General features: G+C 40.5%; 1 protein-coding gene across 1 annotated transcript in view; it reads right to left on the bottom strand.

The window, feature by feature from the left end:
- The window catches only part of LOC306662182 (uncharacterized protein), a gene marked incomplete at its 5' end in the record, with an annotated part of 38,173 nt that extends 25,091 nt beyond the window's left edge, over window positions 1-13,082 (bottom strand). Inside the window, 2 exon segments of the mRNA XM_079141739.1 lie at window positions 9,814-9,923; window positions 12,904-13,082. Coding sequence (XP_078997865.1) covers window positions 9,814-9,923; window positions 12,904-13,082 — 289 coding nt within the window.
- Between the last annotated feature and the right edge of the window lie 11,403 nt (window positions 13,083-24,485).

Below are 24,485 nucleotides of genomic sequence, written 5' to 3'. Positions count from 1 at the left end.
GTATCATCCAAGCAATTGATTGCTTTTGCTTGGCTCAGTCCCAAGCCTTCAGGTAGATAAAACCAATTTAAAGGTGACTTAAACAGCATGGCGAATCCTCAGCTCCGAATCCACACACCACAGATGATGGATCCCCCTTGAGGCAGTGTTCCACAGGGAGAAAACAGGTAAATGCTTTAGTACACTTCTGATAACAAACATGTCTATGTCTATTTTCTGTTTGACTCTCTGTGTTTGAAAACTTTGACAAAAGGAAGACATCTTGTTTCAGAAATGTTCCCTTTCATTTTTGATTTTGTGTGTTTGTTTTGTGAACTTGTAGTTACTGACTCAGTCAGATAGTTAAGTCATAAACTTTGCAATTTAGGCATCTGGATTATATCTTTTTAAAGTTGCTATAATATGTGGAGACTATCTGAAACAAATGTATAATCTAGGATAAATCTTTGGACTTGTAACCAATGAAATCTGGCTTTTATGAAACTCTGGATGTCATATAATTTACCTCTATTAATACAGAAATGATGGATAAACCAATGGCTTATTTTTCATGAGGCTTTGAGAGGTACTGTGTCTTACAGAGGTTAGCATGGATATAGATCTGAAACTTCAAAGATTAATTCTGCCATTTGGATAGAGTCCAGGAAAAATTACCTTCCAAACAGGGTGACTCTAAGAATTACATTCATTATTGTTCATAGTTCAGAATCACTATTTTCTACCAAAGGAACACAACTATACAAGTTTATTCACTCCATTAAGTGCCTGTAGATGGTACTATCATTTCCTAAGAAGCAAACAAACTGGTACGTGGAATAAATAAAGGGTGACCCTTACTGGGTGGGTAAAGGAGAGTTTTTTGAGAAAACAATATTGAAGCTAAGATCTAAAGAATAAGAAATGGCCAGCCCTGGGGAGCTGAATTTACAGACCCAGTGATAGATAACATAGAGGATGAGAAAGATGGAGCAACCAGGTAGACTCCCAGGGTGTACCTGGACTGGTGGTAATCACATCCACAGACACAACAGAAAGTGGGAGAAGGAGTTGTGTGGGAAAACCAAAAGTTACGTGATGGGCATGTCAGGCTGAGATGACCGTGGGTTTTTCAAGGGGAGATGTCAAATAGGTAAGTATAAGTCAGGGTCCTGGAAGGAAACCAGGGTAATTTGAGGAGAGTTTAATAAAAGAGCTATGTACAAAGGTATAGGCGGAGTTTAGGGAAAGCTCAGAAAGATGGTATAGTCCCCTAAAACTAGGAATAGTGGGGAACCATTGCCACACCTACATCTGAAAAAGCAAGGGAAATTGGCAGTAACCAGTATAGCAATAGAGATGGAGACAGATATACAGATAGATACAGAGAAAGCACACAGTGCATTGGATGGAGATGTTCTCCCAACAAAAGCTACAGCCTTCAGTAGAGAGATATTCCAACCTGAAAGTGATCCATGAAGAAGAAGCTGGAGTAATAAATTTTCCAGCTTTATACACCTTTTGACTTTAAATCTGTTGGAAACTTCTATGGGCCAAACCCAGCTGGAAGTCAGAGTCTGTTGATATAGTTTTGTAATGATCAATGCACCAGGGCAAGGAGGAAGATCAACAAGGGTAGAGAGTAGGTGGAGAAGAATAAACAGGAAACATACAGAACAAAGCAGATGGATATGCAAATCTGGAGCTCAAACAGTGTATGGGCCAGTTGGAAATATTTGATAAGTAGGTGAGATTTAAAGTTACAGAAATAGATGGGGTCATAGAAGGACAGAGGATCAAGTAAAGGTACTGAACGTGAAAGAACACTGATATTAGAAGTAGGAAGCAGAAGAGGACTTTACAAAGGGATAGAGTCCTGCTTGCAAGAGACACACCTTACAGGCAAAGAAGACACAAGCTGAAAGAATAGAAATTGATACATCATGAGTATTGAGCCCCAAAACAAGCAGGAGTAACTACTCTCATATCTGAAAAAGCAGACCAAACAAAAATTAATCAGAGAAGACAAAGAAGGTCACTTCATACTGGTAAAAGGAACAAGAAGATATAACAAATAAATATAAAATAATTTATGCCCCCAAAGTGGGTGCAACTAATTACATAAAAGAGACACTATTCAAATTGAAGCCTCAGTTAGACCCCAGTACAATAATAATTCTGGGTGATCTCAATACACCTCTCTCACCCTTGGATAAGTCATCCAGACATAAACTTGGTAAAGACTCTTTGGACCTGAAAAATTTTATAAATTGAATGGACTTGAAGACATCTATAGACTATTTCATCCAACAAAAGTTGAATACACTTTCTTCTCAGCAGCTTATGGAACCTTCTCCAAAATGGACTATATTTTGATCCACAAAGCAACTCTAAGCAAATACAAAAAAAGTGATATAATTCCTTGCATCTTATCAGATCATGATGGAACAAAATTAGAAATCAACATGACAAAACCCCTACAGAAATTATATAAATACATGGAGATTGAACAATACTCTTATGAATGATGAATAGGAGATAGAAAAAAATCAAGGAAGAAATTTAAAAATTCTTAGACTCAAATAAGAATAGTGATACAACATACCAGAACTTCTCAGACATTGTGAAGGCAGTTCTAAGAGGAAAGTTTATAGCTGTATCTACAGAAGAAAACTAGAAAGACCTCAAATAAACAACCTGACAAGGTCCTTGAAAAAGAAGCATAAGCCAACTCTAAAATCAGTAGAAAGAAGGAAATAATGAAGATCAGAGCCAAAATCAATGAACTCGAGAATTAAAAAAAAAAAAAAAAAAAAAAAAATCAGTGAAACAAAGAGTTGGTTCTTTGAAAAGAGAAACAAGAAAGATGAGCCTTTAGCCAAACTAACCAAAAGAAAAAATCCAAATTAATAAAATTAGAATCCAGGCACAGTGGTGCCCGCCTGTAATCCCAGCAGCTTGGGAGGCTGAGGCAAGAGGATCATGAGTTCAAAGCCAGCCTCAGCAAAAAGTGAGGTGCTAAGCAACTCAGTGAGACCCCTGTCTCTAAATAAAATACAAAATAAGGCTGGGGATGTTGCTCAATGGTCACATGCCCCTGAGTTCAATCCCCCGTACCAAAAAAACAAAACAAAAAAAATTAGAGATGAAAAAGGAGAAATCACCACAGACATCACAGAAATCCAGTAGATCATTAGTGACTATTTTGAAAATTTATACTTCAATAAATTGGAAAACTTAGAAGAAATGGATACATTTCCAGACAAATAAGATCTGCCAAAATTGAACTAAGAGGACAATTGCTAAGAAGCAATAACAAAAAGCCTTCCAAAAAAAGAAAAGCCCAAGACCAGATGAATTCTCAGCTGTATTCTACCAAATCTTTAAAGAACTAACGTCAATACCCCTCAAATTATTACATGAAATAGAAGGGATGAAATACCTCCCAAATTCATGCCATGAAGTCAATATCACATTCATATCAAAACCAGTTAAGGACACACCAAGGAAAGAAAACTACAGACCAACCTCCTTGATGAACTTAGATATAAAAGTACTTAATAAAATATTAGTTATGTCCAACAACATTTTCTAGAGATGTAATAAAAGTTTAATATGTACAAATCAATAAAAGTAATTCATCACATAAATACAATTCAGGATAAAAATCATTAGTCATCTTAATAAATGCACAGAAGGCCTTTGACAAAATTCAGCAACCATTCATTAAAAAAACACTCAAGGTACTAGAGATAGAAGGAACCTACCCTAACAATATAAAGACTATATATAAAAACCCAAAGTGGGGAAAAACTGAAAGCATTTCCTTTAAAATCTTGGATAAGATGAGAACTCTCACCACTCTTATTAAATACAGTGCTAGAAATTCTAGCCAGAGCAATTAGGCAAGAGAAGGAAGTAAAAGGGATAAAATTAGGATAGGATGAAGTCAAATTATCACTGTTTGTAGATGATATGATCCTATGCTTAGAAAATTCACAAAATTCTAGCAAAAGACTTCTAGAGCTAATAAATTTGGTAAAATAGCAGGTTACAAAATCAACAGTTTTCCTATATGCCAATAATGAATCTGCTTGAGAACGAAAACAGGGCTAGGAATAAATCTAACCAAGGAGGTGAAAAACCTCTATAATGAAAACTACAGCACAATGAAGAAAAAATTGTCGGGAGGCTGAGGCAAGGGGATCACAAGTTCAGAGCCAGCCTCAGCACCTTAGTAAGCCACTTAGCAACTCAATGAGATGCTGTCTCTAAAAAAAATACAAAAAGGGCTGAGAATGTGGCTCAGTAGTTGAGTGCCCCTGAGTTCCTCCCCCATACCTCCGTCAAAAAAAAAAAAAAAAAAAAAAAAGGAAAGAAAAAAAGGAATTATTGAAGAAGACCTCAGAAGCCACCAAAATACCAGTGACATTCTTCACAGGACTAGAAAAAAGTCCTAAAATTCATTTGGAAGAATAAAATACCCAGGGGAAAAAAAAATTCTAAGTCAAAAGGCAATGCTGACTTCAAATTATACTACACAGCTACAAAAACTGCACACATAGACCAGTGGTACAGAATAAAAGACAGAGACAAACCCACACATCTAAAGTCATCTGATCCTTGACAAAGATGCCAAAAACATACATTGGAGAAAAGACAGCTTTTTTAAAACAAATGTTGCTGGGGAAACTGGTTATCCATATATAGAAGAATGAAATTATCTCTCACCCTGCATCAAATCAAATTGAAATGAATCTAAAACCTAAAAATTAGACCAGAAACTATGCAACTCCTAGAAGAAAACATAGGGTCATACTCCATATAGGCACAGGCAATAACTTTCTCAATAGGACCCCGAAAACTCAGGAAATAATACCAAGAGAAAGTAAATGGGATAGCATTAAATTAAGAAGCTTCTGCATAGCAAAGGAAACAATTAGGAATGTAAGGAGAGAACCTACAGAATGGGAGAAAATCTTTGCTAGCTACTCTTCTGACAGAGGATTAATATCTAGAATATATAAAGAACACAAAAACTTTACAACAAAAAAATCAAATAACCCAGTCAATAAATGGGCAAATGCATTAAACAGACACTTCTCAAAAGAAGAAATACAAATGTCTAAAAAATGTATGAAAAATATTCAATATTAGCAATTAGGGAAACACAAATCAAAACCACACTGAGATTTCATCTCATACCAGTCAGAATGACAGTTATCAAGAACACAAGTAATAATAAATGCTGGAATGAATGTGGAGAAAAAGGAACACGTTTACACTGTGGGATTGTAAATTAGTAAAACCACTATGGAAATCAATATGGAGGTTCCTCAAAAAGTTAGGCATGCAACCACCATATGACCTAGATATAGCATTCCTTGGTATTTATTCCAATGAATTAAAGTCATCATACTGTAGTGATACATGCATACCAAAATTTATAGCAGCACAATTCACAAAAGCCAAACTATGGAACCAGGCTAGGTGTCCATCAACAGATGAATGGATATGGATAAAGAAAATGTGGTATATATGCACAATGGAGTTTTATTCAGCCACAAAGTAAAATGGAATTATGTCATTTGCCGGAGAATGGGTGGAACATAATGGATAGAGACCATTATGTAAAGCAAGGAAAGTCAAACTCAGAAGTTCAAGGTTTGTATGTTTTCTCTCATATGCAGTAGCTAGAAAAGAAAAAGGAAAAGGTTGGGGGGACCTCATGAAAATCAAAGGGAGATCAGTAGAGCAAACTGACCCGGGGTGGGAGACCAGGAGGGAGGAGGGAAGTACTGGGGAGTGCTATTGGCCAAATTATGCTGTTTTATTGTGTGCATGTATGAATATGTAACAACAAATCCCATCATTATATACAACTATAATGCATCAATAAAAATGTGGGAGGAAAAAAAAGAAAGTAGGGAGACAAAAATTTAGAGAAACAAGATAGTGTGGTGTCAGTGCAGAATCAAGAAGCAGTCAACTGATTTTCTTGAGTCAAATCTCCTGAGAAGTTGAGTAACTGAAAGGCACCCTAATTGAATTTGGCCATATTATTCCACAACCATTGTGCTAGTGGGTGGTTGCAAAAGTGAGACCTTGATTTTGAGAACATCCCCCAACTAGAGAGGGAACCAGACACCATCCTGTGGTGCTTCAATAGACATAGGAACAAGTGCTTTGAGAACATAGAAGGTGTTGGGAAAGATTACCCTGAGGACAGTCAGTAGGACAGACACACGATATGTGCATTCTTCAGAATAAAGAAGGCTAGCACTGGAAAAATCCTGCATCGCAATGAAGAGAAAAGGAAACTTGGAGGAGTAAAATGACTTGACACTCCTTGACTTTGAAAATCCACCGGGAGGTCACTGACAATTTGAAGACCTCATGCTTTCAGACCTTCTTATTTAGGCCTTCTGAAGATGAACCTATGACCTATGCTTTACTAGAATGAAAGTACTATTTACCATTTTTTTTCTGTGAAAGTAGCATTTATAAAAAGCCAGAAAATTTCACAATGCATTTAAAATAAAGAAAAGTAAAACTACCCATAATTTTACAATCCACATCCTTAGCCTTCTAGTGTTTTCTCAGATTTTTCCTGGTTGCATGTCTGTATAAATATTTTATTTTTAAAATACTTTATACACAATTAACTGAGTGAATAGTCAATGGAATACTTATAAATCCTACATTTGATCAGAGGTTAGTATTCTGAATCTGAAACAACTTCTATAGCCCAACAACCACAACAGCAGCAGCAAAACTGATTGAAAAATTAGAAAGGATTTGAATAGACATTTCTCCAAAGAAGATAAACAAATGACAAAAAAATACTGCTCAACACCACTCATCATTAGGGAAATGCAAATCAAAACTGTGATTTGATTCACACCCATTAAGGTGGCTAAAAAATGGAAACTAACAAGTGTTGGCAAGGATGTGAGCAAATCAGAAGCCTTGTGCACCTTTGAAGGGAATGTAAAACAATGTGGCCTCTGTAGAAAATAGTAAGACAGATCCTCAAAAAACTAAAAGTTAAAAATAGAATGATCATATGACAGCAATTCCACTTCTGGGTATATTTCAAAATGAATAGAAAGCAGGGTCTTGAAGAGATATGTGTACACCCAGGGTCACAAAAGCCTTATTTTTTAAAAAAAAAGCATTTTTATTAGTTGTTGATAAATCTTTATTTATTTGTATGTGGTGCTGAGAATTGAACCCAGTGCCTCACACATGTTAGGCAAGCGCTCTACCCGCTGAGTCACAATCCCCACCCCACAGAAGCCTTTTTCAGAATGGCAAAAAGGAAGGAGCCACAGAATGTGGCAGATACATACAGTATTATATTACTCGGTCATAAAAAGGCTGGAGATTCTGACATGTAATACAACATGAACGGACCTTTAAGTGAAATAAGCCATTCATCAAAAGGCAAGTACTGTATAATTTCACTTACATGAGGTACCTAAAACAGGAAAACTCATGGAGATAGCAGCATGGCAGAGGGAGAAATGGGAAGTCACTGTTTAAAGAGTCCAGAGTTATAATTTTGCAAGATGAAAACAGTCCTAGAGACTGGTGGCACAACATTGTGATCATACTTAATATTACTGAACTGAAAGAAATGGTTAAGGTGATAAATTTTATGATGTGTGTATTTGTGCACAATTAAAAACACAATTTTGTAGCAGGGCACAGTGGTACACACATGTAATCCCAGTGGCTCAGGAGTCTCAGGCAGGAGGACTACAAATTCAAAGCCAGCCTCAACAACTTAGTGAGGCTCTAATTTAGAAAGATCCTGACTCAAAATAATAAAAAATAAAAGGCTGGGGATGTGGCTCATTGGTTAAGCACCCCTGGGTTCAATCCTTGGTACTAAAAATAAATTTAAAAAATTGAGGAGGGGGCTGGGGTTGTGACTCAGTGGTAGAGGGTTTACCTAGTATGTGTGAGGTTCGATCCCCAGCACCACATAAAATTAAATAAACCAAATAAAGATATGTTCATCTGCAACTAAAATTTTTTTTTTAAAATTTGTACCTTTATTTTATTTCATGTAATAGTATCAACAGGACATCTTTCATATCAATGAATATATTTCCGTAGTAGTATTTCAATGACCACACAATGTTCTATGCCATTATTGCCCAATTATTTAATCTAATTGCCATTTTTGGAAATTTATGTTTTCCACCAAGCTAAAACATGAACATGCTGAAATTAACAATGCTGTCAGCTACATCCTTGCCAACTGTGCAATTATGTCCTTAGAATAAATTCCCGGAATGGAATTGCTGGGTCAAAGTGGAGTAGGGCCTGAGTCAGGGGTGAGATGGGATGGGAAATACAACTTAAAAACTGAAACATGAAAACCAACCAGTACAGAATTGAGGAACTAAAGTGGAGGACAATATAAATTAAGTGCTCTACAAAAATATTTCTGTCTGGTAAAAGGAAATGCTATTTATTCATTCAATTATTGATTAAGTAAATTGAATTGAGATTCTACTATGCATCCTTGCCCTAGGATATTAAATTAAGTAAGACATTCTCTTATTCCTGAAGGAACATAAAGACCAAAGAAGGGAGAATTAAGAAAATCAAGTTTTTTTTTGTTTGTTTTTGGACAGAACCCAGGGGCACTTAACCACTTAGTCACATCCCCAGCCCTTTTCATTTTTTATTTTGAAACAGGGTCTTGCTGAGTTGCTTAGGACCTCACTAAATTGCTGAGGCTGCCTTTGAACTTTCTATCCTCCTGCCTCAGCCTCCTGAGCCACTGGGATTATAGATGTGAGCCACCATGCTGGCTTTCATGAACTTTTGTACGTATGATGGAGATATGTCTGAGGTACGCTGGAAGCAGAGGAGATAGTTCACCCACCAGAGAGAAGGCATCTCCCAGGAAGTGACCCATGTCAGTGAGATAAGTTTTGAGGTCAAATTAGAGTTATTCTGACTAAGACAGTGAATAACTACATGGGGCAGTTTACCTCCAAGAGGCTTCCTGGTATCTGTGCCCTTGTGTGGTCTTCTTCCACATGAGTCTAGGCTCTTCTAGAGACCAGAAGAAAATGGCAGATAATGCTATTTTTCTGAGGCCATGAATTCTGAGGCTAATTACAAAAGGCAACATAACTTTCTTCTTGCTTTTTTGGAGGAAGTAAGTTGCCATGCCACAAAGACATTCAAGCAACCCTGCTAAGAAGAACTGAAGCCCCCCACCAAGAATGGCACTAGCTTACCAGCATGTAAACCAGCTCAGAATTGGATGCTTTGCCCCAATGGGCAACAGCAGCCCTGGACAACATCTTCAATGCAGTCTCATTGAGGCTAACCAAGATAGAATAAGTCATTTGTTTTTTTAAAGCCATTAAGAAGCCTTAAGGGTGTTTTTTTTTTTCCCCCTCAGCAACAGTTAATTTAACATCCTATATCCTAAGCACATATGAATGCACAGCTGAAGTTTTCTAAAAACAGGTGGCATTTGGAGCAATCCCAGAAAAGGTGACATGTGGGGGAATGGCAAGAGTGGTTAGCCCAGAGCAGTGGAGCACGCCTGTAATTCCAGCAGCTCAGGAGGCTGAGGCAGGAGGATCGCAAGTTCAAACCCAACCTCAGCAATTTAGTGAGGTCCTAAGCAACTTAGCAAGACCCGGTTTCAAAATAAAAAATAAAAAGGGCTGGGGATGTGGATCAGTGGTCAAGTGCCCCAGAGTTCAATCCTTGGAACCACCCACCCCCCAAAAAGGAGTTGGTGCTGGAGTGGAGAGTAGGAGCCCAAGAATGCAAGGCCATGGGGCACACTGCCCTGCTCACCTTCTTCCTTGACAGCTGAATCACTGTGCTCATTCAGCAGGTACTTGTGTGGGTGAGAATACGTGTACTGAGACAGTGAGTAGAGGGAAAGTTTTGGCAGGGCAAAAACCCTGAAAGAGGTGAGCAGAGAAAGGAAAATACAGAACCCCAAAAAGGAGTGGCCAAGAAGTAAGGAAGTAAAGGAAAAAGTGAATCCACAAAAGTAAAAGGAAGACTTTCAAAAAGGAGGAAGTCAGGCTAGGGATGTGACTAGTGGTAGAACACTTGCCTAGCATACCTGAGGCCCTGGGGTCAATTCCTAGCCTGGGGATGTGGGGAATGGGGGAGTGGCCAATAGCATCAAAGGCAGAAAAGAAAGCAAACACTTTGAGGAATGCACACCAGAATTGGTACCGTGACAATCTCCTGGCCAGTCCCTTGCTTCCTTATATTAACAGCCTCCTTGAAATTGCCACAGAAGCTACACTGTGTCAAAGGTGGGCTCCTTTGTACTTGGAAGGGAGGGAAATGACAGAGAAAGAATAGTTTTCCAAAATTTCCAAAATCCTTGGTTTAACCCACATGTGAAATGCAGTTTGTTTTTACCTTGGGACATGTTATGGAACTAAAACAAAGATATTCTTAGAAAAGTAGCATCACCAATTATCAAATTTAAAAACGAAAAAGATATGATACAATTTACACAAAATCAAAGAAACCTATTCCAGCCTATAGTTGTGTGTGAAGACACAAATGGATAGAAATTAGCCTGTCATATAATTCTGGACTCCCAAGGTTGCTGTGTTGGACAGAGTCACTGACAACCTCCATAGCTTAGGTTCTTTGGTCCCATGTCCTTTTAGGAAATAAGCAGTGCCAACCTCCATTGGCATAAAGCTGTTACATCTAGGAGGAACACTTTCATTAAAAGCACGCCTGTAATTCCAGCTTTTTGGAAGGCTGAGGCAGGAGGATCACAAGTTCAAGGACAACCTGGGTAAATTAGTGAGACCACCATCTCAAAACTAAACTTAAAAACAAAAACAAAACCCAGCTGGCAAGGTAGCTCAGTGGTAGAGCACCTGCCTAGCAGATATGAGGTGGTACTGTGTTCAATTCCCAGTACTGCAAACGAAACAAAACAAAGCATATGCCGAATATATTCAAAATAAAACTTTTAAAATCCCTAATTCCTAGCTGCCTCTAATTCATAAACCCACATAGGGTATCAAGTTCAATCTTAGGAAAAGAGTTCAGGGTTTCTTTCCTTTTTTCATGGTATTCTGGGTTCTCTATTCATATGTCCTTTGACTGATGGACTGATTCATTTATGGGTTGTCAGCAAGCATTTCTTGAGCACCTACTCTGTGCCAAGTAGTCTCATGCTAAGCATGAGCCGGTTCCACTGAACTCCAGACGGCTCCCACAGTCACACACGTTCCCCAAGCCTGTACCTCCTGCAGCCTTTCCCCTTCCATCCTCCCAGCTGCTCAAGTGAAGCACTTTTAAGTCATCCTTTTTATTTCTCATACTTCACCTCCAGTCCATCAGCAAATCCTATCAGCTTTTCCTTTACAATATATCCTGAATCTGGCCATTTTCACCACTTACCTTGCTAGTCTCTCCCCCAAATATCTACACTGTTCCCTCCATCCCCATCTTGAGGCTGATACCCAAGTCATTTTCTATGTGTGTCCTTCCCAACCATCCCATTCCGGGTGGGGGTGGAATGCCCCATCCCCCAACACACATTCTCCATCCCCCTTCTCTGCTTCATTGTTCTCCACAAAGCTGATCTATAGTACGATGCAGTTTTTCTTGTCTATCTTGTTTACTGTCTATCTCCCCTTTCTCCAGGATGTCTGCTTCATGAGGGTTGGGTTTCCTCTCTTCCGTCTTTTCCCAGCCCCAGGACTCAAGAGTTCTTGAAACCTCAGTTAAACATTGCAAGAACAAGATCCAGTTCCTGCTTTCAAGGGCTCATGATCTGATAGGGGAAACTGACCTCAAACAACAGTGTGGCTGGAGCTGCAGTTGGGGCATGTTCAAAGTATTAAGGAAAGCACCGAAGAAGGGATGACCAAGGAGTGACACTGGGGCAGAGTCGTGAAGGGTGAATCCCCTGACAGGGAAGGAGGAGTCATCACGATTAGACATTCTAGGGCTTGAGCCCTCACGTCCTGATGTGTCTGAGCCGTGGGTGGGGATGGGTGTGGAAGAGTTGTGGCCAGATTGTAAATGGTGCTGAGGAGCACATTAATGACCCTGAGCCTTAATCTGGAGGATGTGATTGAAACTGTCACTGAGAAGCTCCAGGGCTCCATTCCTGCTACGCCACTCCAAGATGAAGGCCTATGGAACAGGGCCTCTCACCTCCCTCTTTCGAACACAGAAGGGGTGGACTCAGAGAATTACCAAAAGTCCAAGTGGAATCACCTCCCTTCACCACACAGGAGGTAGGTTCACTGAAGAAGCTTCCGTTGCCACGGGGGATAGAACTCAACCTTGGTTTTTTGGTGGGACACTGCGACAGAGGGCAGTGCTGCCTTCCACAGCCATGTTAAGTCACGATTCCTGGCTGTACACCTTTGATGAGCTCCTGGAGCAATCAAGGTTTGCCAAAAGGCAGAGGAACTTGCTAAAGACACACACACACACACACACACACACACACACACACACACACACACACACACACACGGAGAGGCAAAGTTAGCTTTTCCCACTAGGGCGCTTTCAATACATTGTTTAAAGTTCTAAGCCACCAGATAAAAATAGTGGAACTGCAAGATCCTGTGAGGCAAGGCTGGAGCCCAGGTGGGGGAAGAAGAATGGGAAGCCTGTGGGGGTGGGGGTGAAGAGCATCCTGGCCCCAGTTCCTTATCTACCAAACAAAAGTGAATGAAATCCATGCTGAGAGCCCTGTTACCTTCCGGTGGCACTTCTTTGTCTTTGAAAAGTGCGACTTGTACAGAAGTGCCAGGCTCCCGTTTTCTATCAGTTTCTACAAAGTTGCAATAAAGATCATGAAAGAAAAACCCCGATCATACTTGTATCACAAAACGCTGACCTTCAGAAGTCAGCACCAATCTTCAGGCAGAGCAGGGCTACCTCGCCCCGCCCAGGGCTACGTGACTGTGAGCTCGCAGTGCCCCCCGCCCCGCCGCCCCAGAACGCGTCCCCGCGGGCGGGCTCAGCCCTGGGCCACTCGGCAGCGCGGTCCCGCCCCCTCTCCGCCTCCTGCGCCCTGCACGCGGCCAAAGCGCTGACCGCACAGCCACTTGCCGCATTCCGTCTTCCTCTAGGGAAGACGTGCGAGTTCGCCGCTGCTCTCTGAGCCTCGGGTAACTCATTCTCAGACTCAGGATTTGAATGAGCTCTCGGAGATGCCTCCAGCGCTAAGGTCTGAAGCTAGGGCCTTATGAATGTTGCATTTGTACTCCGCAAAAAGTGCCATGAATGAGTTCCTGAGGATAAAAGCCTCGACCTACTTTAGTAACTTTTTACGTGTTCCCTAAAATAATAATTTTTGAAGCAGGGCTTTCTCGGATGTAATGACAATACAACGCTCCTGTATAATTTACAACTTTTTAAAATAATCAGGCTGGGATAAGATGAATCATTCCAATTTTACAAATGAGAAAGTTCGCATTGTCTTCTCCTACAGTACTAGCTATCATTATTACTGAGAGTAAGTTCGAAGTGAAAACAATTTGTTAGGAAAAAAATGTCTGAAAAGCTTTCTTTAGGCAACGTCCAAGAAAGACTCCCGACCTAACCTCAAACAAAAGGAAAGGGCAAAGTGATGTTATCTTTTCGGTCCGGATAATAAACAGAGAGTTTTCTATTTTCTTCCCTCTTTTGTAAGCAGTGACACTTGAGAAGTTTCTCACCAGCAGGTTTCTGTCCCCTGCCTGAAAATAATCTGACTGACATGAGCTTAAACAAGGGTGGGGGCAAACTGAGGACATCGCCAGCCCTGTGCTCACTGTGTTGTAAACGCACAGAAATGAGGGCTACAGATTTTAGGAAATCTTCCTGCCTGTGTTTTCAGTTAAAATTCATGGCATCACTAGCCCCTGAGAATGGCAAGGAAAGTTAATGTTTGTGCTGAAATGTTTGTCAGCAGCTGCGTGAGGCTCAGAGGATGTCCCAGGAATCCCAAGGGGAGGGTTAAACTGCCTACCTGGACTAGTGTGGGAGTGGAGGGTAGGGAGCAAGGAAAACCTCACTGGCAAAGTCCTGTCTTGCTGTGCAGCTTAACTGCACTACAGCCTTGGGAGAATCGCAGGTTTCTTTATCTTATACTGTCATGCTGCATAATGTTGTTTTGGTCAACAGCCAAACTGTTAAAACAATAATTCACAAGGTTATAATGGAACTGAAAAACTCCTATCATCGGGTGGCATCATAACCATTATGACCTCATAGCACAATGAATTATGATAATGCTGGCGTAAACAAACCTACTGAACTGCTATTCATATGAAAGTGTACACATATAAGTACATATAGTACATAATGCTTGACAATGATAATAAAGGACTGTTCCCAGTTTATATATTTACTATACTGTACTTTTTAATCCTCATTTTAGAATGCACTCTTTATACTTATAAAATAAAAATTTTGCTGCAAAACAAGTATGTGCTATTACCACAGCAGCAACCTCATGCATTTCATGTTTATACCCATCTAATTGAGACAAGATGTCACTCTGAGTGAATGACCTATACCATCTAGGTGTGTGTAGGTACATGCAGTCTTGTTTGCACAATGATGAAATCACCTAATGATGCATCTCTAAGAATGTAGTCCCAGTGCTAAGCAACACATGACTTTATATGAACCTTAGAAAAATTGCTTCAGGTAAAACAGCTAAGTGATACCTACAGCTTTCCAAAGCCTAGCTATCTGGACTCCAGTTTCTGTTCCACAGCCCCAGACTTCAAGAGTGATGACTTTTGTATTGCAGAGACTTCAGGACAACAAGATTTCAGGTCCGTCTAATCAATCATGATCTGACTTCCAAGCCCAGGGATTCACTGAAAAGACACTGTATACAGGAGTTGGCAGACAATAGCCTATGGGCCAAATCCAGCCTATCACCAGTTTTTTTGTGGCCAATGAGTGAGTTTTAAGTGTTTTTAATATTTTCAATGGGGGGGAGGGAGAAAAATCTTTTTGTGACATGTGAAGATTGTTTGAGATTCAAGTTCAAGGTCCCATAAAGTCTTACAGGAACAAAACCATGTTCGTTATTTACATATTATCTACAGCTGCTTTCTGGTTACAACCACAGGATTGAATCCAATGAATTCTTTATTATTCGAGCTAGTTTTGTTCTATAGAGTCGCTGAGATTGTTGAATTAGCAACTATTGAACCATTGCTCCTAGGGAAAATGCAAGTTAGTTTCCTGTGTGCCTCTGGTCACATTTTTGTTAACCAATCAATGCATTTATTTTATACTTATTTTCTGTGTGTCTCTTTTAATGAAAACTTGTTTATCATCTGTTGATTCATTAACATGAAACTCATGATCAACAACACTGTAAACTCATGCCTCAATTCAATGTTGTTCATAAGGCACATCACTGTTAGATAACACTTCAGCATTATGCTTGGGGATCATTTTAAACAACAAAATTCCAACAAAAAGAACAAAAACCACAGCACTAAATAAACTATGAAAAGCATGTTTACTTACAGTGTGAGAGTTGAAATTAAAAGGTAGACTACCACCATCAACTGGAAACATGTCAGGTCACATCTTTTTCAGGATCTGCATATATGTTCTATAATTTGGGGTTACAAATAAATAAATTTTAGTGAGTAGGCTAATTTACAAACACAGGATCTGCAAATAGTAAGAATTGGTTATCATTTCAGTAGAGACCATGTGAAATGCAAAATCTAAAATATTTATTGCAAATTCTTTTATAAAAAACGTTTTCCAGTTCCTGCTATCTAGGATCCTCAGACTTCCATCAAGAAGCACAAGAGGATCAAACCCTTTGTAACAGTGTCTCAAGAAGAGAGGAATCATGAGGAAAAACAAATCTGTTATTGGCATTGGGAAACTGGAAGCTCAGGTAATGAACATGGAAGGAATCTCCAAACTACAGGGCAGTAGGCAGTTTCCTCAGTTTCCTGTCTTTGCAGATATTTTCTTCTGTTATGCATCCAACATCTGAATATTTTAAACATTGGTCTTTTTTTTTTTTTTTTGCATTGCTGGAGTTTGAACCCAGGGCCTTGTGCTTGTGAGGCAAGCACTCTACCAACTGAGCTATATTCTCAGCCCATGAACATTGTTTTTGATTGTTATGACTTTGTACTTTCCCAAAAAAGGTTTTGAGACAGCTTATAACCAAATCAGATGCAAAAGTCAGGAGCAGGCAGAATAGCAGTGGGTGAGTGAGGACTGAGAAGAAATATGATGTGATTAGGCAGATGGTGGGGACTATAAAATTGTCAAGATCCAAATTTGATTCTGAGGTTCCCATCTCAAAAAAGTGAGCGTGTGTAATTGGGGTGGGGAAGGTGAAGGGGGAGTGAAGTAAGCTATGAGAGTGAACTTGGGAGTAGGGACTTTATGAAGCCCTTATGGGTAAAGGGATTTCTAGATGAGATATTTCTTAGAGTGGACCCAGAATGTAGGGGGAGCCTTAGATGCTCAAGCTCCAAACCAAATGCCTAATCACCTCCTATACTGACTCTTGAAACTTTTCTTGAAAAGCATCTCAGTATTTTCATTTGGAGCCTAAGTAATAAGTGAGTAGGTGTTTACTTTTCTGTATCCATAGAAAGAACCTAAAATACCAAGAAGAGAGAATAGATGGAACAATTTTGAAATGGCCTGTCTCAGGGAATTCTTTGTCACTCAGCCTTTGCGTGAGAGTTGGAAAGCCTCCTCTCAAGGCCTGAGAGAGTCATTATGCTGTACCATCACTGAGGGATGATCCATGGACTAGAATACTAGACTGTTCTGGAGGAGGAGGGATGGGAAGGCAAAGCCAGGAATTTTTTTAGGAAACAATTCAGGGTCCACCCTGACCCCTGAACAAGTCAGAGCTTTATTCTATAGAGAGGGCTAGAGGTGATTTCATCTTGGAAGATTTTCAAAGCTTGTGTCCACCACCCCACAAAAACGTTTCCTCAATGCCCACATTTGTAAGGACAAAAGCCACATTTGTCTGAGCCTTTTCTATAGACTGATAGAGCCAAATCCTTTCCTGCCTACCTCAACCCCTAGTCTAGGTGGCATATTTCTTTTTCCTGTTTCTCACTGTTGAGACAGACTCAGACAGATTAAGGAACTAGAATCCTGGAATTCTGATTCCACTTGGTTTTTCCATTAATTATGTCCCATGTCCCAGTAATATAGTGACTAAGTGATACAGAAAATATTGCCATGTGTAAAATATTAACTAACAGTGATGTGCTGGACAACACAGTCTATTGTTGCTCACCCTCCACCTCACCTCCTCCTACACACACACACACACACACACACACACACACACACACACTACCAAACTGAACTATCCCTTTAGCCCAGACATAAATTGATGTAATGCTCAAGCACTGCTGTTGGTAGCCTTGAAAATTTTTGCAGGGGGTCAGAAGTTAGTCTAGACACCAAATAGCTAATCGCCCTTCCTAGCCTTTGATCTATGAAGTGGATATCACCTGAGAAGTATCGGAAAGTGAGTCACTGAATTAGGTATCTCCCCAACAGCCACCCTCAGTCTGGAGTCTCTGCAGGCTTGTAAATAGCAAGGTGTACCTGAGACCAATGAGGTGCTAAAATTTAATCTTAAAGAGTAAACAGATGGTTTTCTGAGGATCCTCCTTACTGTTCTCCATAGGCTGCACTAATTTACATCCCTACCAACAGTGTACAGAGTTCCTTTTCCTCCACGTCCTCACAAACATTCATTTGTGGTAATAACCATTCTGGTGTCTAATGGTATTACACATTTTTTCACATATATATTGGCCATTTGTATTTCTTCTTCTTTTTTTTTTTTTTTTTTTTTTTTGAGAAAAAGGAAAAAGAAGGTTTATTGCTTTGTGAGGGAGAAACACAGGGAACTCCTGCCCCAAAGGCTGTAATTGTACCCATCAGCAGGAACAGGGGGCTTGTGAAGAGGTGACTCAAGTCTACATTCCGTGCTCTGTTGGAGCCATAATTCACTTGTTAATTTGGGAGACAGTCATTTCTGAGATCTTCTGGTGCCATCCCCAAAGTCTGGATTACTTCCTTCTTTTTTTTTTTTTTTTTTTTTTTTATTGTAAACAAATGGGATATATGTTGTTTCTCTGTTTGTACATGGCGTAAAGGCATACCATTTGTGTAATCATAAATTTACATAGAGCAAAGTTGTTTGATTCATTCTGTTATTTTTTCCCTTCCCCCCACCCCTCCCACCCCTGTATTTCTTCTTATGAGAAGTTTCTATTCAGATCATTTGCTATTTTAAAAAACTGGATTACATTTTTTTTACTGTTGCATTTTTGATCCTTTATATATTCTGAATATTAACCCTCTGTCAAATGAACAGCTGGCAATTATTTTCTCCCATTCTCTCTTCAATCTGTTGATTTTTTTTTTTCCTCTCACTGTGCAGAAGCTAATTAGTTTGATGTAATCCCATTTGTCGATTTTTGGTTTTGTTTCCCCTATGCTTTGGGGTCCCCTCCAGAAAATCATTGCCTCTACCTACATCTTGAGGTATCTCCCCTCTGCTTTCCTTTAGTAGTTCCAGAGTTTCGGGTCTCATATTAAGATTTGAGATCCGTTTTGAGTTGATTTTGTACGGGGTAAAAGAGAGCAGTGAAGCTCCAGTCTTGTGTATTTGGATATCTAGTCATCCCACTCGTGTGTGTATATCCAAAGGGAATGAAGTCAGCATGCTGAAGAGATGTGCACATACCCATGTGTATTGCAGTCCTATTCACAATGGCTAAGATCCACAATAAGCCTAGGTTACCATCAGTGGGTAAATAGGTAAAGAAAATATATGTACACAAGGGAGCATTATTCCACCATAAAGAAAAATGAAATCCTGTCATTTGCAAAAACAATGAATTGAACTGGAAGATATGTTAAGCAAATAAGCCAGTCACAGAAAGACAAGTATCGCATGTTCTCTCTCATATCTGGAAACTAAAACAAGCTGATCCAAAGTAAAAGAGTGGTTCCCAGGAACTAGGAAGGATACCAGCAGGAGGGAGGAAGTGGAAATGGTGGAAGAGGGAGTTTGGATGTGATCAGTGCATCCTTCATGGATGTATAGAAATATCGCCCTGAATCCCGTTTAATCTGTACAGATTATATGTATGAATAAAAGAACTAGAAGAAAACTAAAAAATAAAAAGGTCAGATGACAGATTAGGAGCACATCCATGCTGAGGGTTCATTTGAAGGGATTCGTCAAGTCCAGAGGTGCTGACTTGGTGGCATCTCAAACCCCCCTTGTGCACTAGGCTGGAGAATCAGGGTCTGAAACAGTGTTTGAAACAGGAGGCAGTCCCCTCCTCCCTTGGCCCTCGCAGTTTACATTTGGAAGCACTTAAAAGCGTTGGCAGGTCTGAGTGTTACTGAAAGCTCCGTCCTTGTCCCCAATGGCAATCCAGGAACGAGGACACGATTTTGAGAAAAAGAAAAAAGGTTTATTGCTTTGCTTGCAAAGGGAAGTGCAGGGAACTCCTTTCCCAGAGACTGTGATTCTGCCTATCAGCAGCAGAACAGGGAGTTTTTAAAGAGATGACTCAAAGGCTACATTCCATGTGTTCTCTGTCTGGAGTTGTCATTCACTTGTTAATTTGGAAGATAGTCATTTCTGAGATCTATCTGGTACCATCCCCAAAGTCTGAATTATTTTGTTTCTGTGGTGGGTGTGTGCTCAAGGACAGATAACTCTGCCTAGGATGGGGAAGAAAGGTAATCCTGTTCTCCTAAGATCAGGAAGGGGGTGAGTTAGCAGACAGAGAGGAAGAGAAAGACCCATATCCATTTAAAAAATAAGTTCCTGCAGAGCAGCAACGGTTATATTCAAAGCATAATGTGAACCACTGTTACCTGAGTGGCAGTTGGAGGTGGAACCTAAGACCTCAGACCTTTTTTCTCCTCATGTTATTGCAACCAAATAACCTTTCAGAGGTGAGGAATTATGCAAAGATGAGTGGGTGTGAGGTGATGCCCTTTATCAGGGAAAAAGTGTAGGAAGGCAGGATGATGATTAAATTATAGGCAGTGTTTCCTGTCCAACACGGACTGAAAGGTAGCCTTCTCAACACACCTTCTTTAGGCCAAGGTTTCTATTTGCAAGCTATCTAAGTTGAGTGAAATAACTCAACACGAGGCTTCCCTGCTTGTTTATTTCTGGTGCTTTCTGGTGTAGACAGATTCTCCAGACTGGTGCACAAGGGGAGTTTGAGACACCACCCAGGATCCCAGGACCTTCTGCAAGCGAGGCAAGTGCTCTACCACTGAGCCACATCCCTGGTCTGCTGCTTGTTATTTCTTTAAAGAAGAGGTGCCTGGGTAAGTGTGTAGGTGAGTGACTTAAGAAGTCAGTTAAGATACAGTACACCTATCAACATACATGGGAAGCAGTCTCCAAGGAGAATTGTCAGGATAATTGGAAGCCAAGACCTTGAAGGCAGTTACTTACAGTAAAACCATGGAAAAATGAGATCTCAATTATAATCAGGGAGGGAACATACCTCTTGAACATTTGGAGTTGAATCTTACCCTTGCCCTTTGCCAGAAAAAAAGAAAAGGAAGAGCCAGCATTCAATGCAAATGCTTTTTTAAAGTCCCTGCCCTAATTTAAAATTTCCTCCGGGCTCCACTTTTCTTATCTCTGGGATGAATGCATATTTAGATCTCTTTTCTTGCAAGGCCCAAACAGGTAATGAGAAGAAAGACATTCAGAATCCAACTCCCTCTCCACTTCCTGTACCCCTCCTTGAAGAAGACACTTACTGTGGACTCTTGAGACTTGCTCTCAAGGATGGTTAGATTTTGTTTTCCTATCTAGATGGAGGTTCCATGTCAGCAAGAGTCACATCTGGTATTCATTTTGTCACCCTAGAGTCTTGTATACCGTCTAGTAGGTGTTAGTGTTTGCTGGGACATTGCAGGGACAGTCCCTGCTATGGTTTGAGTATTTCTCCCAACAGGTTCATGTTTTGGAAACTTAATCCCTTGGCGTTGCAGTGTCGGGAGGTGGGGCCTAGTGGGAGGTGTTTGGGTCCCGGGATTGGAGCCCTGATGAGTGGATTAATGCCTTTCTCACAGAAGTGTGTTAGCTGTTGCAGGAGTTCAGCCCCTTTTCTCTTCTGTTCACCCGCCTCTTACCCCTCTGCTGTTTGCCCTGAGTTGAAGCAGTGGGAGGACCTTACAGGAAGCCGAGCAGATGCCTGTACCAGTCTTAGACTTGCCCACCTCCAGAACTGAGAGCCCAAATAAACCCATATTCTTCATAAATGACCCAGTCTCAGGTAGTTGGTTAATGGCAACAGAAAATGGACTAAGGCACTTGGTCATATGGGGGAAGAGGTTCCTGTGCTTAGCTGACCCAGACCATGGCAGGGGCTGGGGGTGAGGGGCTTCCTGGTCCACTATTTTCCTGAGCCCAGAACTGAAACTTTCTGGTAGAAAATAATGTGCTCTTCTTCATCTTCTGTCTTTAGAAGGAAGTCTCATTGTAAAGCACATTTGGCTCTGGTCCTCACCGTTACGGAACTCTGAAAATATTCCAGGTACTGTGTTTGGTGTTGGGGACAACAAAGGAATCTGATAAGATTTGCCTTTACAGAAGTTACTATCTAGTAGCAGAACCAGACCAAAGCAAATAAAAACCAAAGCAAAAGGAAAACTCAGACAGTTACAAAATAATATGACAAAATAGAGCCCAACCTGGAGAGCATCTTAGAATAACTTTCTCATAAAGGATCGCTTGGAGTTGGCTAGACGGGTCTTAAAATTTTCCACTCACCTTTTTCACATAAGTGTTTTGACATGTTAGCAAAAGGGACTCTTTGGTTTACCACAGGGGATGCCTGTGGCACTGCTGGGTGGCGCCCAACTCAGTAACAAGGACAGTGAGTAAGAGCTGAGCGCTTGTAGTCGGTTCCCAAGCTCCACCACCCAGGGTACCTGCTCATTTTCTTTCGTTTGTTCCTTAATCCCCAGAGAGTGTGCATTTTGAAAAGTCATGACTGTCCATTAAAGTGCATTGATTAAGCAAACCTAATTTGTTTTCTTATAATTTATCAAAACCACATATGACAGTCTGTGGAAGCTTCTGATTATCACAGGATCACCAATGAGACCATGCTGGGAAGGATGCCATTCCTTCTACAGTCAACAAAGTGTTTTAGTTCAGACAGCCTTCCTGTGCTGAGGCATGATTTGCATTTGCCCTTTCTTGTCTTTTCTTGGTTCTGTTTTTGCATTTTGAAGATACCAAAGTAAGTAGCCAGTTCTTTACTCCAGTAAACACTAACTTCATTGTATTTGAACATCAGGTAGTCTAGGGCCATTTCTGATTGTGTGTGTGTGTGTGTGTGTGATTGAACCCAGGAGTGCTTAAACATTGAGCCACATCTCCAGTCCTTTTTAAACATTTTTTTTTAGAGAATGGATCTCACTAAGTTGCTTAGGGCTTCTCTTAAATTGCTGAGGCTGGTTTTGAACTCTCACCATCCTCCTGCGTCAGCCTCCCAGTCCATTGGGATTATAGGCATGCACCACTGTGCCCACCCTCTGATTTTCTTTTTAATAGCTGTGCGCTCACTCCATTTAATTATTTTTTGTTAATCCTAGCCATTCTTTTTCACTTTCTATTTCTGCATGTTACCGTCAGCCCCTTCATGGAAAGGATCCATTAATGAAATTCATTGTCTCCAATTAACTAGGGAATTTGGGAGCTTAAAATATCAAATTAAGGGAGGGGGAAACAATCAACTTAGGTTCCTGATAATTATCACAGAATCTATCTTTCTATCTCATGGTCTTGAAATCTTTCTAAGGTGATCTCCAGTCTCATGAAAAGCTGTCCGGGGCTGGGATAGCATAGGCAGGTCCTCTCTATTCTTCTTGGAGTCAAAATATCTCCTAATCCTCTATAGTTGCAGTTACCATTTACCTTCCAGATCTAAGCCTTAGACCAGGCTACATTCAGGAACTCTTAGCCCATATTTCCATAGCCCGTGGAACAGCTCCACTTAGATGTCCTACAGAAGCCTCAGTGGACTCACAAGCTAACTCTCCATGCTTTCCCTTCTCATCTCAAGCCTGTTTCTCCTTCTGTCTCAGCCAACAGCATCACCTGCAGCCAGGCTGTGGAGCTCTGGCTAGGAATGCAATCTCAAAAAAACTGCCACTGAGTGCTGTTGAATCTACCTCCTCATTATCTGTTATAGGCCTCTTCACCTGTTATCCCCCGGGGCACTGGCTTGACTCAGGGACTCCTGATATTTTGTGGGTATTACTGCAAAGGACTCCAGACTGCTCTCCCTGCCTCAACCCTTCTGTGAATCCAGCCTCCATGCCACTTGCAGACTTCTCTCATAAAACAGTCAGAACTAATTTTATTGCTCTTCCCCTCTGAGCCTTCCCAAAGCTTCCCATTGTTTTGGGTGACATTCAGATTTCTTAGTGAAAAGCAAGACCTTCACAATCTCACCAGTGCCTGCTTCTGCAGGCTCCTGTGGCACCTTCTTCCTGAACTCTTAGAAGCTTCCTGCTTCCTCGCCAAGCCAGCCTCTTCCAGGCGGCCTGTCTTCCCAAGGTTGCCCCTGCCTGGAGTGACTTCTGCCCCTCCCCAGTCCCTCTGTCATCCTTCAACACTTGGCTCAGATGTCTCTTTCTCTTGACCTCTAAGTAGAGTCTCTACTATAGAACACTGTGTTGAAGTGATTTCTCCATCTCTTTGGGAAAACTTTAAGATTGTCCAAGTTGAGGGATGGCTTACACTTCTGAGGCTTTCCCCTGCTGGAACATAGTAGGTATTTAACAACTATGAATTTGTTGGATGATTTGCTAAGTAGAAATCTAGGGCTGATGTTGCTAAATTCCAGAGACTTCATGAGAGAGGAAGCTGCTTGTGGGATCTCTTCATCCAAATTTGGATGCTATTAAGCTTTAAAAAAAAAAAAAAGAAAGAAAGAAAAAGAAAAAATATATATATTTAGTTATAGGTGGACACGATACCTTTGTTTTATTTATTTGCTATTTTCATGTGGTGCTGAAGATTGAACCCAGTGCCTCCCATGTGCTAGGCAAGTACACTATCACTGAGCTACAGCCCAAGCCCAGGATGCTATCAGTCTTGATTAGTCCTGATCTTACATATGCGTATTCTTTATTTTAGATACATGTTTAATCTAAGAAAGAATAAGAAACAATCTTTCAGAAATAATAACGCATAATACTTACTGTATATCAGGCATTGTTCTAATTTCCTTACTGTTATTCTATTTTACAGGTAAGAATGAAAGTTGAAGTTAAGTAACAATTTCCCTGAGGTCACAAAGCTAGTTAAAATGGCAGTTTGGCCCTAGAGACTGGCTCCAAAGTCTATGCTGCCATCTGCCACAAGACTTGACCTCTTGTATAATATTAAAAAGAACAGACACCAAGTGCTTACCCTGGACCAGGTTTTGCTCCTGAGG

The sequence above is a fragment of the Sciurus vulgaris genome (assembly GCF_902686455.1).
Source record: "Sciurus vulgaris genome assembly, chromosome: 5".
Taxonomy (NCBI): Eukaryota; Metazoa; Chordata; class Mammalia; order Rodentia; family Sciuridae; genus Sciurus; species Sciurus vulgaris.
The sequence above is the reverse complement of the archived record's forward strand: the minus strand, read 5'-3'. Positions and strand labels throughout refer to the sequence as shown.